At 40.6% G+C, this 16647-nt stretch overlaps 2 protein-coding genes across 2 annotated transcripts; both read left to right on the plus strand.

Annotated features, from left to right (window-relative positions):
* The first annotated feature begins 3401 nt into the window (after positions 1 to 3401).
* LOC131401229 (late cornified envelope protein 5A-like) lies at positions 3402 to 3719 on the plus strand. Its single transcript, XM_058536331.1, has one exon. It carries the CDS (start codon positions 3402 to 3404, stop codon positions 3717 to 3719), a length of 318 nt encoding a protein of 105 aa, XP_058392314.1.
* Positions 3720 to 8617: 4898 nt separating this feature from the next.
* Positions 8618 to 8911, plus strand: LOC131402798 (late cornified envelope protein 2A-like). The gene has a single exon (XM_058537339.1). The coding sequence runs from the start codon at positions 8618 to 8620 to the stop codon at positions 8909 to 8911; it is 294 nt and encodes a 97-aa protein (XP_058393322.1).
* The last annotated feature ends 7736 nt before the right edge of the window (positions 8912 to 16647 follow it).

Raw genomic sequence — 16647 nt, forward strand, 5'->3', positions numbered from 1 at the left:
AGGTGGCAGTTTTAATAAACAAGGGAACTTACATACAGGACTTGTCTTGGGTGGCCACAAGGCAAGTAGGTGTTCACACTCAGCCATCAGAATACATGTGTTGTACTACGCTCAGCGCTTTACAGGCAATATCTCATTTTATGCTCACTGATGAGCAGTGTTTTGTACATATATATTATAGTGTGATAATATATATACATATACCAATATATCATAGTGTATTTACTATGATCATTGTTTTGCAGATAACGAAACTGTAGCTTAGAAAATATAACTTGCTTAAGATGGCACAGCTTGCCCACAGAGAAGTAGGGATGCCAACTTAAGTCTCTGACTCCAAAACTGTCCTTTTAAATGAATACCCTGAAATACCTCCTATTCATAGTAGTCATTGTCCTCTTTTCTTTCAATCCTCTGTTCCTCCAATGTCAACTCTAGCTTTTCTTGACTGGAGGTATGATTAGGGTCAGTATCATCATCAGTTTCATTAATTGTCACTGGCTCTTGAACAACCCTTTCTTACAAATCCCAGTGCAAATCAAGGTCTCCCCCTTTGAACTGTCATAGTTCTTTGAATCAGCACCACACATCTCATAGCCAATTTGGCATCATGACCTTGTATCGACTGCTATGTTTAATATTAAAATAGTGATTTCTTCATTCTATTTCTTTCTACTTCGTTACTTATCTCTCTCTTAAACTTCCTGAAATAATGATCTCTGCTTTTTCTATATTGCTCCTTTCCAAAATTATTATAAAGTAATTTTTGCCATCACCATTATAACTACTATTTCCAAAGTCACCAATGCCATTAAACTCGCCAAGTCTGGGGCTGGCCCGGTGGCGTATCAGTTAAGTTCAGCTTGGGTGGCCCAGGGTTCACTGGTTTGGAGCCTGGGCATGGACATACCGCTCATCAAGCCATGCTGAGGCAGCATCCTATATAGAAGAGCTACAGCTCTACAACTATGATACACAACTATGTACTGGGGATTTGGGGAGAAAAAAGAAAAAAGAGGAAGATTGCAACAGATGTTAGATCAGGGCGAATCTTCCTCAAAAAACAAAAACAAAAACAAAAAACAAAACTGGCCAAATCTAATGGATTCTGTCTATACCATTTGACAATGTAGGCACTGTCTCCTTCTTTGAAATTCCTTTTCCTATTTTTTCCAAAATGTCATAGTTTTCTCCTGATTTTTCTAGCTAGGTATCTCAACTTTCTTTCTTAGACTCCTAAATTTTTATATCTCCTTTGCCTATCCACTAAAAGTTGGGTACTCTCAAGATTCTGTGCCTAGTTCTATCTTTTATAGTATGTCTCTCTTTTTTTCTCAGCATGCGTGATTTTTTATAGCAAATTTATCCACTTGCGCATCTTCAAGTGGTTATTTAATTACCAGAGACCAATCTAGTTTGTGTTAGGCAGTGCCTCCCTATACATGCCTATTAAACCTTGGTTCTCTAAAAAATGCCCCTACTATAACATGAGCTCACTAAAGTTAGTGATAGTTTCTTATTCACAGCAATTTAACCATGTATTTGCTAATTAGTAGATGTTCAGATAATGTCAACTTAATTGTCTTATTTTATTTCTCTTCTCTGTAAGTATCTACCTATAGAATGCAATAGCTCAATAATAAAGCTATTCTAATTCACAATCACTTTCAGCCCTCACCTTCAACCTTGAAGCAAAAGTCTATTAGAACTTCCAAACTCTTTCACATCTCAAGTCCCCTCCATGCACCTACTGTCCTCCAGGGGCCATCAGACAACTCAAGACCTTTACTTTCATGCCCCTTGTAGATTCCTCCTGGTCCACATTCTGCACACCTGATTTTATTCCCATAGAGCTATGCTCTCAAATAACATATTTCTCAGGAACTAATATTCTGTATTAGTGGAAATAACACTACATTTTCCTGGGAAACTGTCTTGCTACAAGGGATTCTGGAAGCTAGCAGGCTGCGATGCTACTGCCTGAGTCTGCCTCTGCGTCTCATAAGCATCTCCTTTCCTCTTTCCTGATGTTTAATCTTCATTCTAAATTTATTGTACCAATAAATTTTGCACATGTAACACAGAGGTGTATAAAACATGTACTGCTTTCAAAGTGTTCTGAGTTGAAGTAGACACATAGAAAGATCGAGTCAGCACTAAGGTAAGAGCTATGAGGAACATGAACAAAAGATCAAGATCATAAGGAACGTAACTCACAGTTCATCGCTGACAAAGTCATCCTCCAAGACTATCAGCTCCTAAAAGCAATCTGCGTCATCTTTGTGTCATTGATATCTTGCAGAATTCTGGGCCCAAGATAGACAATACATATTTATAGACTTACTGAGTGAGTGAATGCATGCAGGTGGAATGGCTGGCCTGCAGCAGGCCTGGGGAGCAGATATCTGGGCAGTCTCTGGCATGTTGGATTCCTCTTGGCTCTGTGCAGGGAAATCCTGGATCCCCAGGGCTGGCAGTGTGAGGAGACACCTCATCCCATGTTGTGGAAGTGACTGCTCTGTATACACGGGCTGTGCCTCACTTCTGGGAAGACACCAGGCCCAGGATAAAAGGGCTCCAGTGCTGGTCCCCTCAGTCCTTATCCCTGACAGTGACAGCTCCTGCCTCCTCCACTGACCAGGTGAGTGCTTGGCAAAGGAGGCTCTGGGGGCAGGACTGCAAAGGGAGTGGGACATAAGAAGGCGGGGAGAGAGGAAGGAGTCACTGGGGTGTAGGAACCAGAACAGTGTGAGGGATTCTGTAACTTGCAGATGCTCCTGGCCTGGGCTTCTCTTTACAGACTCTGTCAGGACATCCATTCCTGACTTTTCTTGGTCAAGTAAGTATCTATTGCAAAGCAGGCCATGGGGCTGGGAACATTCTAGGTTAGGGAGAGAAGGCAACAAGAAGACCTTCATTATGGGCCATGAAGAAGAGGATGAGGAGAAGGAAGAAAGAGCAGCAGATACGAGTTGAACTGCGAAGGTTTGGGCTATCAGTGTCTTTCCCTCCCATTCTCTTCCAATAACTATGCTCAGAGATGACAAGAATTGACCATAAATGCCAAAGAGTGACTGGTCCCTCCTGGGAAGGAATCTGAATCAGGACCAGTGATGTTTCCAAGTGGCCAGGAAGCCTCATATGGGGCTGACTTTAGGGCCCACGTAGGAGGATGATTAGAATCTTGGACTGGGAAAGAGCAGAAATGAGGAGAGAGAACTTTATGGCAGTCAGCTTCTCTTCCTATCAGTTTCCAGATTCCGTTTATAGGTCTTGTTCAAGAAGCAGCTTGTCTTGGGTGAGGAGTCAGTGAAATCCAGGGTAAGGGACACATCTGCTTGTCACTTGCGTGCTGATGGCTGTTTACATTTCTCCCTAGGATCATTGACTTCCTCTTAAACATGTCCTGCCAGCAGAGCCAGCAGCAGTGCCAGCCCCCTCCCAAGTGTCCCACCCCTAAATGTCCCCCCAAGTGCCTTCCCCAGTGCCCAGCCCCATGTTCCCCTCCAATCTCTTCCTGCTGTGGCCCCAGCTCTGGGGGCTGCTGCAGCTCTGGGGGTGGCGGCTGCTGCCTGAGCCACCACAGGCGCCGAAGGTCCCACCGTCGCAGACACCAAAGCTCTGACTGCTGTAGCAGTGGCAGTGGTCAGCAGTCTGGGGGCTCTGGTTGTTGTCATGGGTCTGGGGATTCTGGCTGCTGTGCTGGAGACTGCTGCTGACCTAGACCATTAGGACCTCCAACAAGCAGGGTTGGAAGAACAAAAGCATTGAAGACCTGCCCCAGCCTGCTTCTCCTCCTCCCTCTCTTCCCGTCTTCTGTGTCCTGCAGTCTGAGCCACTGAAATCTTCCAATGCAACCTTCTGCATTTTACCCTAAAGATTTCTGGCCCCCTCTCCTTCTGAATTGCAAATAATAAAGCCTTCCCCACTAAACCTACCTGACTCTCACTTATTTTTGCCAACAGCACCCCCACAGGTCAGTGTTAGCAACCTGGGGCCCTACCGTACCCTACCAGGGACAGAAACCTGGCTCAGGAGTGGGGCTCAGCTCGTCAGTATGCACTCACAAGATGTCCCTGGAAAGATATCAATTGACCTTTCCTACACGCAGAGAGGACCACTCTAGGTTTCCAGTTGCCAATTGAGGATGCTCACCTCCTGTAGGTACACTTGAATTTTCTCCAATTTTATATGTGTTACTCTACCATATTTTTTTATTAATAATAACAATGATAATGTTTCTAACTGCAAATATTAAGTGACGAATTAAAAAGTGCTATTACAATATCCAACAGCAAAAACCTTGAAGGAAGCCAAATGCCCATCAAATGGAAGATGGATGAGACACTGTTAGATGCTCACACATGGACTGTGATTCAACAATCCAAAGAATGGACTAAAGCAGCACACAATACACAAATAAGTGAAAAAAGCACTTCCCCAAACATTACAGGCTGCCTGATAACCTTTCTATAAGTTACAAAACAGTACAATATATTCTTTTTGGCCATTGTACATATGATTGCAAACAAACTACATGAAATAGAACATGAGATATGGATAAAATTTTTTTTGAATAACAAATACTTTGATGGGGGAAGAACAGAGTAGGTGTGTGAAGTAGGAACACGTGGTTGAAAGTAGGTTATTGTCAACACCTTACCTTTCATTTTGGTGGGTTCTTTATTCTTTTCATATTGTCAAAATGAATGAGGGAATGAATGAACAGATAGGTCCACAAACTAAATAATTAAGTGGACTATGCATGGATCAATGATGACAGTGTGTCATGGTCCAAGAATTCTGATTTCTCCATTTAAGAGAAATTTACATTTAAGGTCCTGTTTTTCCAAAAAGTGTGTTATAATCCTTAACTTATATAATGTTCTCATTTTATTCTCACAACTATTTATATGATTTTGATTCTCCATTAATTTTATAAGTAAGGAAATTGAGGTTCAGATAAGTTAAATACTTTTCCCAAGTTCAACAGTAATAACAAAACCAGACCCTTGTCAGTATCTGAACCTTTCACTTCCTGCTCTCTTCTCCTCTCTCCACACTTCTCCTGGGCAATCCTATCTATTTCTGTGGCATCAGTTAACACTGTTATGCTGATGACTAAGATGATCCTTCTAGAATGCCCTTCATTGACCTCTGAATCTAAAATAAATCCCTTATCACTCAAGCACATCATGCTGCTTCATTTTCTCTATTTTACTTATTACCAACAAATGGTTGCTTATTTATTTACTTTCTTTGTGCTCTTCTCTTCCTACTTTAATGTAAATTTCATGAGCGTACAAACCTTGTTATCTTGCCCAATGTCATCTCTCCAGTATCTAGAATGGGATATAATGGTTGCATGAAAACTTTTGTTTTGGCTGAATAGCTCCTAGGTCAATTATAAAGTCCATATGTGTTTCCACAACTTCAGATTGATTCATTTGGCTGCCTTTTAGATTTCACCAATCAAGGGTTCCATTCTTATCTGAAATTCAAAGTCAAAAAATAAAACCCATTCCCTAATTCTCCATTCATCAAACCCCCTCTCTGTTGATTTTCAACTCAGTGAATAGCTTCATCTGCCCAGTTCAGAAACTGAAGACATCTTGGATTGTTCTCTCTCTTGTAACCCCTGCCTCCCTCATCGCTAGGGTGTTCATTGGCCAATGACAGGCTGAAATGTCACTACAATAAGTGATAGTCAGGCAAATATCTAAGAATTTTTTTTATGAAATAAAGATTATTTCAGTGTGACTAGGTCATTGTAAGTGTTTTATTACATTATTGGAAATAATCTCTCATTGTTGATGTGTAGGCATTGGAGACATGTGCATTATCTCAATAAAATTCTAGTTTCTGTCCCTGAGTTAAGTTATTGATTTCTCTTCGCTTTGTGTACTCCTCTGTCAAAAAGGGCTAACATAATCAAGTAAGTCATACGGTTGTTGGGAGAATTAATTGGGTTAATATGTGTAAATAAAATGGCTTAGGACAGGGATAATAACTTTTTGCCCTCATGTGAAACAAAACCCTCAGGAACACATTTATTCTACAGAGTGAAGATTTGTTGCCATCACTATAATGGTCAAACTTATCTTCATCACTAACATCAACATCATCACCATTATATGGCCACTCCCATCAATGACCTTGTTCTTTGAACCAACTTGGTAACTAACCCAGCCCACATTATTCACTTCCTTCTGAATATCTAAAGTTCTTACAATAAATTCCACACATTCCACACTCAGTTGAGTACTGTCTTAATGGACTTTAAGTTTTAGTTTTTGTAAGCCTCAAGAAATGATCATTTTCTTATCTTTGTCCTTTCTAATACCTTACAAAGTTGTCTTTCATTTCTCAATTATTTACCACTTCATTAAGCCCATTCTTTGATAGAATGATTAAATAATGTCTTCTGCTCTCACATCTCTGAAATCAGTCTCTCTGAGGTCACCACTGATGTCCTAACAACTAAATGGAGTGGGCTTACTGGGGCATGATGATTGTCTTCTCCTTAGAACTCTCTCTGTCTTTGAATAATAATGCACTTTTTAAAAATCTTTTTCTTTCTTAGGCTAATACTGACTATTCCAATACAGTGTCCATTCTCTTTCCTCATCTGCTGTCCCTTAATGAAGTCTTGGGTTCCCCAGTCCTCTTTGATCCTGATGACCATGATGACATCATCTTTGCCATAGAATCATCTAAGTACCATATTCTTCTCCAGTCTGAGTTACACGCCCTCTCTAAGCTCCAACAGCACCCAGGGCTGATGTCTAACAGAGCCATGTTTCCTCATCTGTATTCCACACTGGCTTGTGACAATGTTCAAGGCAGGAATATTTACCCTTGTATTTTGAGTACTTAGTAGAGTACCCATTCCAATGTAGAATATAGCATATATCTGCCTAATTAGATCTACTTATCTCTAATTTCAGATGTCAATAAGGCAAGAATATGGATTTTCACATATCCAAGTATTTCCTATCCTCATACTTGGCCTTAAAAGCAAAGTTCAGTGGAATCTCCCATGAGTAAAAGGCAGCATTTGTCATTATCTTTCTGCCTCCCAGCCCTCCATTTCCTTCAAGTTTACATAGCCTCTCATAGCACTGACTATTCCACTATCCCACAATCCCTTCAGTTGCCTGCTGCTCTTTGCTTTGCTGTCCTTCGAGTCTCCTTCCCTAGTCAGTGACCTGAGCTTCACCTCCTGTCCTGGGCTGCTTACACACTCCCACACTCCATCAGAATTTCATTTCCTTGGCCTGTGCTCTCATTATGTAATATTCTGAGCCATTGACAGATGATGACATCCAAGGTCATGTCCCATTTGACCCAGTGTTTGCTCTCATCAGGGCACTTCTAGAGCCCAAAGAATGGACTTAGACTGAGTCACAAGCTTCTGCCTTGGGTACTAAAATGCGGCCTCTCATTCATTCTTTAGTCAGTTAGGATCACTAACTCTTTTCTTCTTCACACTTACCCCCATTCTATTTATGGAATTCTAGGGGGAATGGAGATGAGTAAAGTCCAGTCCTCAACAAATCCTTCATCTGGAAGAACAGACAGATATGCAAACGGACATGATACTGTTCTGAGACAAGAGCTGTTAGGAGCCCAACCTGGGTCATGGGACCTCTTACAGCACATAGAAAATTGATTTATAGAGCATTGTGTACATGTATGTCCTCAAGGAAAACTGACTGATCTTTATGACAATAACATCTTGCAAAATTCTGGGCCCAAGATAGACAATACATATTTATTGACTTACTGAGTGAGTGAATGCATGCAGGTGGAATGGCTGGCCTGCAGCAGGCCTGGGGAGCAGGTATCTGGGCAGTCTCTGCCTTCCAGGATTCCTCTTAGCTGTGTTCAGGGAGATCCTGGATCCCCAGGGCTGGCAGTGTGAGGAAACACCTCATCCCAGGTTGTGAACATGACTGCTCTGCGTACATGTGCTGTGCCTGCCTCCTGGGAAGACACCAGGCCCAGGATAAAAGGTCACCAGTGCTAGTCCCCTCAGTCCTCAACCCTGACAGTGACAGCTCCTGCCTCCTCCACTGACTAGGTGAATTCTTGACAAAGAAGGCTCCAGGGGCACAAGACTGCTAGAAGAGAGGGGCATAAGAAGGCAAGGAGAGAGGAAAGAGTCACTCTGAGGTGGGGATGTGAAGGATCCTGCAACTTGCAGAGGTCTTGGTTGTCAGTATCGTCTTCCAATTTATTCTTTGGAAAGCAAATGTTCTTGGGGATGTCTTACCCCGTCTTGAAATTTTTGAGATGAAGAGTCAGAAAATGAATGTGTTACCTTGTTTCTTTGGGGACAAGAAGGCTTATGTAGGAGTGATTTTGGAGCCTTTGTAGGGAGATGGTCAGCATATGTCAGTGGAAGCAAATGGACTAAGGAGAGGGAATATTTATTAAGGTTTGTTTTCCTCTAGATCAGTTTCCAAATTGTATTGCAGAACTTGGTTCACAAAGCAACTAGATGTAGAGAATAGGTTTCTATGAAATCCAAGGGAAAGAAAATAATGACAATGAATCCTTGAGATTGTGCACTGATTTCTTTTTGTTTCTGTCAGGTTGACTGAACTCTCACCACATGTCCTGCCAGCAGAATCAGCAGCGGTGCCAGCCCCCTCCCAAATGCTCCCTGAAATGTCCCCCCAAGTACCCTCCAAAATGCCCACCCCAGTGCCCAGCCCCATGTCCCCCTCTGGTCTCCTGCTGTGGCCCCAGCTCTGGGGGCTGCTGTAGCTCTGGGAGTGGCCGTTGCTGCCTGAGTCACCACAGGCCCTGTCTCTTCCACTGGCTCCAGCACCAGAGCCCTCATTGCTGTGAGTGTGAGCCCTGGGGGGCCTCTGGCTGCTGCGGTGGCTCTGGGGGCTGTTGTTGACCTACATCTTGCCCACAGAGTAGCAGCAATGGGAGGACCCTCCCTCTGAACTTTTCCTCCCCTCACACACTTTCTTCTATTCTGGAGTTTGAGATGCTAAAATGAACTATTCTCACAAGCCTCATCCCTGTGCTCTCCACAAACTCCCTGTCCCCTAACACAGCCACCCCTCTGTGGAACCATCAGGCCCTAAATCCCACCATGGGAAGAATAAGGTTCCTTCTTCCAGCACCCTGCTCCTTGCTGTTGATGATCTCATACACAATGGCACCTCCCTGCCCCACCCATGAGGATGGATCAGTGTTTCTCCAGGAAAAGTTGCCCAATTCAGGTTTCAAACATCCCAGGGAACACACTGTTTTGTGCAGACAACCCTCAGGACAGTGACCCAGAGCAATTTCAGTGACCCTGTCCTTGAATCTGGAAAAGGGACCTTCTTCCCTCCTGTCAGTCCCAGGGCTGAGGACTAGAAATGCCACGCATGTGTAGGGGCAGTGGCTCTTCTGCTGACTATGATTTATATTAATTTAAAGAATGTTCATAACATTGATCACATTTTATTTTTATAACATTCTTTGGTAAAGCAAGAAAAACACAATCAACAGAATTGAGTGATGAAGATATAGAGATTCAGAGAGGCCACATGGCGAGTACAAATGACAGCTGAGCTCAGCATGGGAAGCTCCAGTGTCTTACTTTTTAAATTATTTCTAAAGTCACATGATCAGGCCTATATGATTTCATACTCCAAATAATTTTGGCTCATTGTAAACTGTTTCAGAAATGATTATTTTTCCATTAGGTAAGCATCATGATGTAATAAAAAAAGCTGTAATGTTAAGTAACAATAATAATATAATAATGATAATACCAATAATAGCCTTTATTGAGGGCCTATTCATGGCTTGACTCTTCACATACCTTTTATTTAGCCTTTACAACAACCTATGTGGCAGAAATTATTTGTATTTTATATATGATGAAACTAACCAAAGCCCAGAGAGAGTAAGTGGTGTGCTCTGCCACATAGCTGGTTGGAGTGAGAACCTTAGGATAAGGCCAGGCCTGTCTGCCCCCAAAGACTTTGCCGTTTCCCTGGGGCACTCAGCCTCCTAACTGCTGGTTTTACCTCTTGAGATGAGATAAGATAAAGTGTTGATTGTGTCTGAGGGTGCCTAACACCAGGTAGGGTCAACAATTAATTCCATATCCTGAGTTAAGACAAATAGTCTCCACACCTGTGTCCCAGCTTCTGCTCCAGCTCCCCCAACACCAGCCTTTACAGGGCACCAGAACCTGATCTGGTCACACTTCTGCTTAAAATGGTGGCCAGGGATCTGAGGATGTAGATGCTGGTGGCCCCTTCCTCCTGCTCTCACTTACTGGTTGCTATCAGTTCTATGAATGTGCCATAATCTCTCCTGTCCCTTGTGCTTTCCTTTGCACATGCCATTCCCTCATTCTAGCAGGCTCTTCACATTCCTTTGCTCCTACTTATCCTTCAGATCTCAGCCCCATGCCCACTTGTTCAGGAAAGCCTTTCCTGGTCTCCCTGGCCAGACGAGCTCTCCCCCATTCTGTGCACTCTCAGCCCTAGACAGCTCTCATTGTTCTGTGGACTCTCCTGTCAAACACTAATCAGTGATGCCACTGATCATTTATCTGTCTGGCGCTTTGATTAATGTTTGTCTCTCCACTTGACTGAAATCTCTCTAAGAACAGGGACAACGTTTGTTTGTTTGTTTATCTTACCACTGTATCCATAGTGTGTAGCATAATGATTTGTACACAGTAAATACCCAATAGCTGAATGAACAAATGCCTGCATGGGAGAATGAATAAATCAACATCCTCAATGTTATCACCATCATTCCTTCAATCTGTATTAGTGTTGAAATATCTTTCTTATTTGCTCCAGCCCCTTGGGACATACATATACTAAAATATATTGGTAGTCTATCTGAATTGAAATTCAACTGGGCATTTTTATTTGCTAAATTTTTATTTGCTAAATCTGGCAACCATAAGAGACACTTGCCTTTTTGTGCTGTGGGCCACCCAATCCCATGTTTGGAGGCTTGCAGTCCCATTCTCCCACTAATTATGTCTGTGGCTTTTTCTCCAGAGTGAGAAGGTAAAGTCTTTGGAAGGTAGTGCCTTGTTTCTATGCTCCTACTCTGTGCTTCTGTCTACTAGAGCCCTTATCACACTACTTACAAATGTCTGTTTAACTGTGTGTTTTCCTTATGAGACTGTCAGCTTCTTGAGGGCAGAGGCTGGGAGTAGTTGCTCAGAGTGTTTTCTGAGTGAATGGATGATGACTGTTCTTAATTCAATTCTAGGAATCTAACAGGTAATCTGCAATTATTTGTTGAGTGAACTGGATTTAATAAGTTCCACTTCATGAACTAAGATCGCATCGATTTAGTGTAGAGTGTTTGAGACAATGGCTATTAATAGGGAAGATATAAAGAAGTAGTCATCACCAAGAGGAATACACTATTTCCTTGGATTACAGGTCAACTTCCAGTGAACATGTCATCCTGGGTGATTTGTATTCCCAAGATGCTTGGGGAAGATGCCTGACTGAGGTTCAAGCAGAGGCTGATCCCTCGGGATGTTATAGAAGGTATCATTTGTGGCAGGTGGGCTGTGATTCTATGCTTCATGAATGCGATTTAGGTTTCACCAAGATTTAGGGATATATCCCTACATGTGTGTGTGTATGTGATATATGTATAAATATCACAATATGTATGTATATGTATATACACACTTGATAATACATATATATAATCTTTATTGAGGTATAATTAACATACCATACAGTTCATCCATTTAAAGTTTATAATTCAATGTTTTTAGTATATTCACAGAGCTATGTAATCACCACCACAGTCTAATTTTAGAATATTTTCATCACCCCAAAACAAAATCCTGTGGCGATTAGTAGTCACATCCCATCTCCCTGAGTCCTACTTTTTGTCTCTACAGAATTGCCTATTTTGGACATTTTATATAAATGGAATCCTACAATATGTGGTTTTTTGTGACTGGCTCTTTTTATTTAGCATAATGTTTTAAAGGTTCATGCATGTTGCACCATGTATCGAGATTCATTCCTTTACACGGCCAAACCATATTCCATTATATTGGTATACCACATGTGTTTAGCCATTCATCAGTTGTTGGACACTTGGGTTGTTTCTGCATTATGGCTATTGTGAATAATGCTGCTATGAAACATTCACGTACAAATTTTTGTGTGGATGTTTTCATTTTGGTGGGATTTTCGTTTTGCTAGGAGGGAATTGGGAAATCATGTGGTAACTATATTTAACTTTTGAAGAACTGCCAGACTGTTTTCCACAATGGCTGTACCATGTACATTCCCACCAGCAATGTATTCAAGGTTCCAATTTCTCCATATTCTCCCCAACACTTGTTTGTTATAGTCATGCTAGCGGGTATGGAGTGGTATGTCATTGTGGTTTTGGCACATCTTTTCATGTGTTTATTAACCATTTGTGTATCTTGTTTGGAGAAATATCTACTCAAATACTTTGTCCACTTTTGAATTGTGATTTTTTTATTATTGAGTTGTGTTTTTATATATTTTAGATGCAAGTCCCTTTTCAGATATTTGATCTGCAAATATTTTCTCCCATTCTGTGGGTCCTTTTTTCAATTTCTTAATAGTATCACTTGTAGCACAAAAGTTTTTAATTTTCATGAAGCTCAATTTATTTATTTTTTACTTTTGTTGCTTATGCTTTTGGTGTTGTATCTAAGAAACCATTGCCTAATCCAACACCATGAAGATTTACTCCTATGGTTTCTTCCAAGAGTTTTATAGTTCTAGTTCTTATATTTAGGTATTGATCTAATTTGAATTAATTTTTGTGTATGGTATGAAGACTCATACTTTAATCTTAATTTTACTTGTATATTCTTATGAAAAATCTATATAATCATATTGTACAAATTTCTCTTCTCATCTTTCTAAATACATATCTAATTCTGACACTATCATCGCAGCTTTATATTTATTTAGCTATTTGTTTCATTGTTTACCTCAATCTATAGTTTTATCTCTCTTTCTCTCCGTTTTTTTCTAACTCTATCTCTATAATTTGAATATAATATTAGGACCAGAAATAACTTCAGAATTTATCTAGTCCAACTGAGACCCAGAGAATTTAAGTGATTTTGCTGGAGGCCACACAACTTTTAATGTCTTCTTTGTGTTGATGAAACAGATTTATAATGAATAAGGAATTTTGAATAATAAATTAACCTCAATATTAAATTTAGGCAAAAATATATATAATAAGTTTTCAAGTCTCTAAACTAGAAGGTGGTTTATCTTTGAAACCCACAGCAAACAAATAATTCAAACATAAAAAGTTAACCTATATCTTTATATTCAATTTAATAAGTGAAATATCATCTTCTTTCTAGCCAACTTATGTCTACTGAAGTTTTCCCTGGTATCCCATCAGACGACTAACTCTTTTAATTGACCCCTGGGACTTATTACTAGCTTGATTTTCATTTGACAAACATTTAATGTGCACTTTATGGAAAACTGGATTTCTTCTAGGCACAGTCTTCTGCCACCAAGATGCTCATCATCTCGTGAAGAAACGAGATACATCAGCAAAGAAGTGCAGTATTTGTAGGTTCTATAAAAGAAAACTGTTGGGGGCCCCAAAGTGGTCCATTTTTCCCAGGGGGGTGGTGAGAGTAGAGCCTAGTAAGACAGAGGAGACATTGGTGTTTGAGCTAAACGTGATGGAAATATTAGCAGATGTTCGGCACACAAGGGGAATAGGGATGGGTGGGGATAAAGGAGCAGGAAAGTGTTCTGCGAAGAGAAGAGAAAAGAATTCGTAGAAAAGGCATTTGAAATGAAACAACAGCTTACAATGAGAGTAATCATGAGGAGTAGGATATAGCTATAGGCTTCTTAGAAACCAAAGACAGATTGGCATTTGATGTATCTTTACCAGTGAGCCCCCTTTACTCTTCTCTACTCTCCAATGATTGATAACCCAGTGATGCTATATTGATTATATTCTGTGAGACTGAGCACCCGATTAAGCAAGACTCTCCATTTGCCATGATGATAATTGTCTGAGACTCTACTATGATTAAAAATGTCATTGGTTTACTTCTGCACTAGACTCAGAATATTATTGTTTGATGGTGTGAGTGGTGCAAGATAGTCAGTAAATCTTTCTGGGGCCCCAAATTCTCTGTACAAGCAGAAGTACAACTTGCCCAGCCTAGTTTTTATCCTGCCAATGAAATATACTTATATTACTATTTAACTTAACTGAGGCAACATTATTAAATTTGCAAAATATGAAAAAGAGTTAAAGTAGATATACAGCTCTACTTTGTGTCATTATACTTGCTCCTTTATTTCTACACATTCTCTGTTTATTCATTTCCAACTCCAGCCTCTCTCTCTGTATCCCTCTATATCTTTACATCTCCTTGTATATCTATTTGATGTTCTCCATCACTATCCTTGCTGTGCTTGCTTTCTCTTTTATCTTTTAACATCTCTGTTAAAGATAGTTGCAAACAGAATTGGGGAGCTCTTCTGCTCTGTTTGCTATTAACTTTTCTTTGTTCTCCTTGACATAGTCTTTAGGTGTCCTTGTTTCTTCATCTATTATACAGCCAGGTGGTGACAACCTGTGATACTATTTTTTGCCTTTACCTTTACCTTAGTTGACATATAGGTACTACGTGGCTTAAATATGCATCTAATTTATTGAAGCTGGGCTTAGGGAGGAAAACTCAATGGTATCCTGGTGACAGGGTAAAACCCTGACTACTTTAATTCTTTTTTTGTTGTTGTTGTTGACGAAGATTCACCCTGAGCTAACATTTATGCCAATCTTCCTGTGTTTTGAATGTGGGTTGCAGCCTCAGCAAGGCCACCGCTGAGTGGTGTAGGTCTGCACCCGAGAACTGAACCTGGGCCGCCAAAGCAGAGGATGCTGATCTTAACCACTAGGCCATGGGGCCGGCCCCCTTGACTACAATTCTTGAGGGTAGAGGTCACAAGACACTAAGAATTTATATGGCAAGATTAGAAGATATCTCAGATGACAAACATTGCCTCCATTTCAGGGATGAGTCCTGGTACCGCTGACTATTCCAGTGATCGGAGGGGGACTAAAATGAAGATTGTGAAATGATATAAAAAGAGAAGTCTCTTACGGAATACGTTGAAAACATACATCTTTGCAAACAGAGGGAAAGTATTTATGTTCTACCTCTCAGGATCAATGCATCACTAAGACATCAGCAAATTCTTTTAAGGTTCAGCAAGCCAGTGCCCCAAAGGATCATAACTCCTGAAAAGGATCTCATAGTATCATAAAACATAGAGTGCCTCTTTGTGCATCTGTAACTCAAGGTAACTTCATGTCATTATATATCTACTTCCCGAAGCATCTATTTCTAGATAACTTGGCTATGAATCCTGGTTCTGCCTTTTCCAAGCTTGTGACCTACAACAAATTACTACCTCTTTGAATTTTCTCAGTTATAAAACAATGATAATAATATGTACCCCACAGGGCTACTTTAAAGATTAAGGGATTTAAGATATGTCAAATTCTTAGCCAAGTGACAGTTATACAGCAAGTGGTCAATGAATTATCTCTAGACTTATGGCACTTTTCAAGTTGACTCCTTCTTTTTTATTAATGTATCCATATATACTGCAATCCCTGTGCCTCTATGTCTCCTTCACATGATCTATTCCACGCTCAATTTGTACCATTTACACTTCCATATTTTTTTAAATCTATATCTTCATCTCTGTCTTTTGTTCTATATTCCATTATATCCATCTTTATTTTTATAATTTTTGTGGATATCTATATAACTCAGCTCTCTTTTGATATCTTTGTATCAATTTTGTAAATCACTGCATTGTTGCCACTTATTCTTAGATTTATATCATTATATTTCTAGCCATGTATATTTCAACCTACACAGCTATTTCTAAATAGCCCCATTTATCTATAGATATGTTGAAAACTCTAACACCCAGCCTCATTGTCATCTGTCAGATTTACCTTCCAGGCCCTCTTCCCTGACCCTCCTCCCACTTCCATTTGTAAAAAGCAGGAAGCAGGAAGCAACAAGAGTTGCAGTGCTCTTTGTTCTCTGGATTGGACAATATCAACTCTTCTCTGGTCGTTTAAGATGTATGAACCAAGCCCAGTTTCATGCCATCCTTCCATTCATCTATCCATCCATTCATCAACAGACTCATATTAAGTCAGGGACCTAGAGATACAAAGATGAATAAGAAAGAGATTCTCCCTTCAAGAAGTACATATTCTATCAAGAGATGAGTGGGAGAAACACAGCTAAAAGAATTCAATAATTCACATTCTGGTGTGGCCAGCTGGTCTATGTTTGCAGTTTTCCTCCTTCATTGATTTCCTGACTACCTTCTAGGCCAACATCAAGATCAGGGCTATTCAACTTCAGAGCACCTTGGCCAAATTGTGTGTGATCAGAGAAATAATTTCTCTGTTGTCATGGAAAGGGTCCTGGTCTGGGATGAGAGCTACGTGGAGTCTTGTCCCTCCAAGTCAGTCATTAGCTTTAGGTCCCAGACAGGTTTATCTCTCTGGGACTTCCAGTCCTCATCTGTAGAATGACGAGGTGGGACCGGACAATTCTTGGGGGTCCGCAAGTCT

This window comes from Diceros bicornis, chromosome 4 (genome assembly GCF_020826845.1).
Source record: "Diceros bicornis minor isolate mBicDic1 chromosome 4, mDicBic1.mat.cur, whole genome shotgun sequence".
Classification (NCBI taxonomy): Eukaryota; Metazoa; Chordata; class Mammalia; order Perissodactyla; family Rhinocerotidae; genus Diceros; species Diceros bicornis.

Coding starts and splice junctions, on each gene's coding strand:
- LOC131402798 (XM_058537339.1), top strand. CDS start 8,618: ATGTCCTGCCAGCAGAATCAGCAGCGGTGCCAGCCCCCTCCCAAATGC.
- LOC131401229 (XM_058536331.1), top strand. CDS start 3,402: ATGTCCTGCCAGCAGAGCCAGCAGCAGTGCCAGCCCCCTCCCAAGTGT.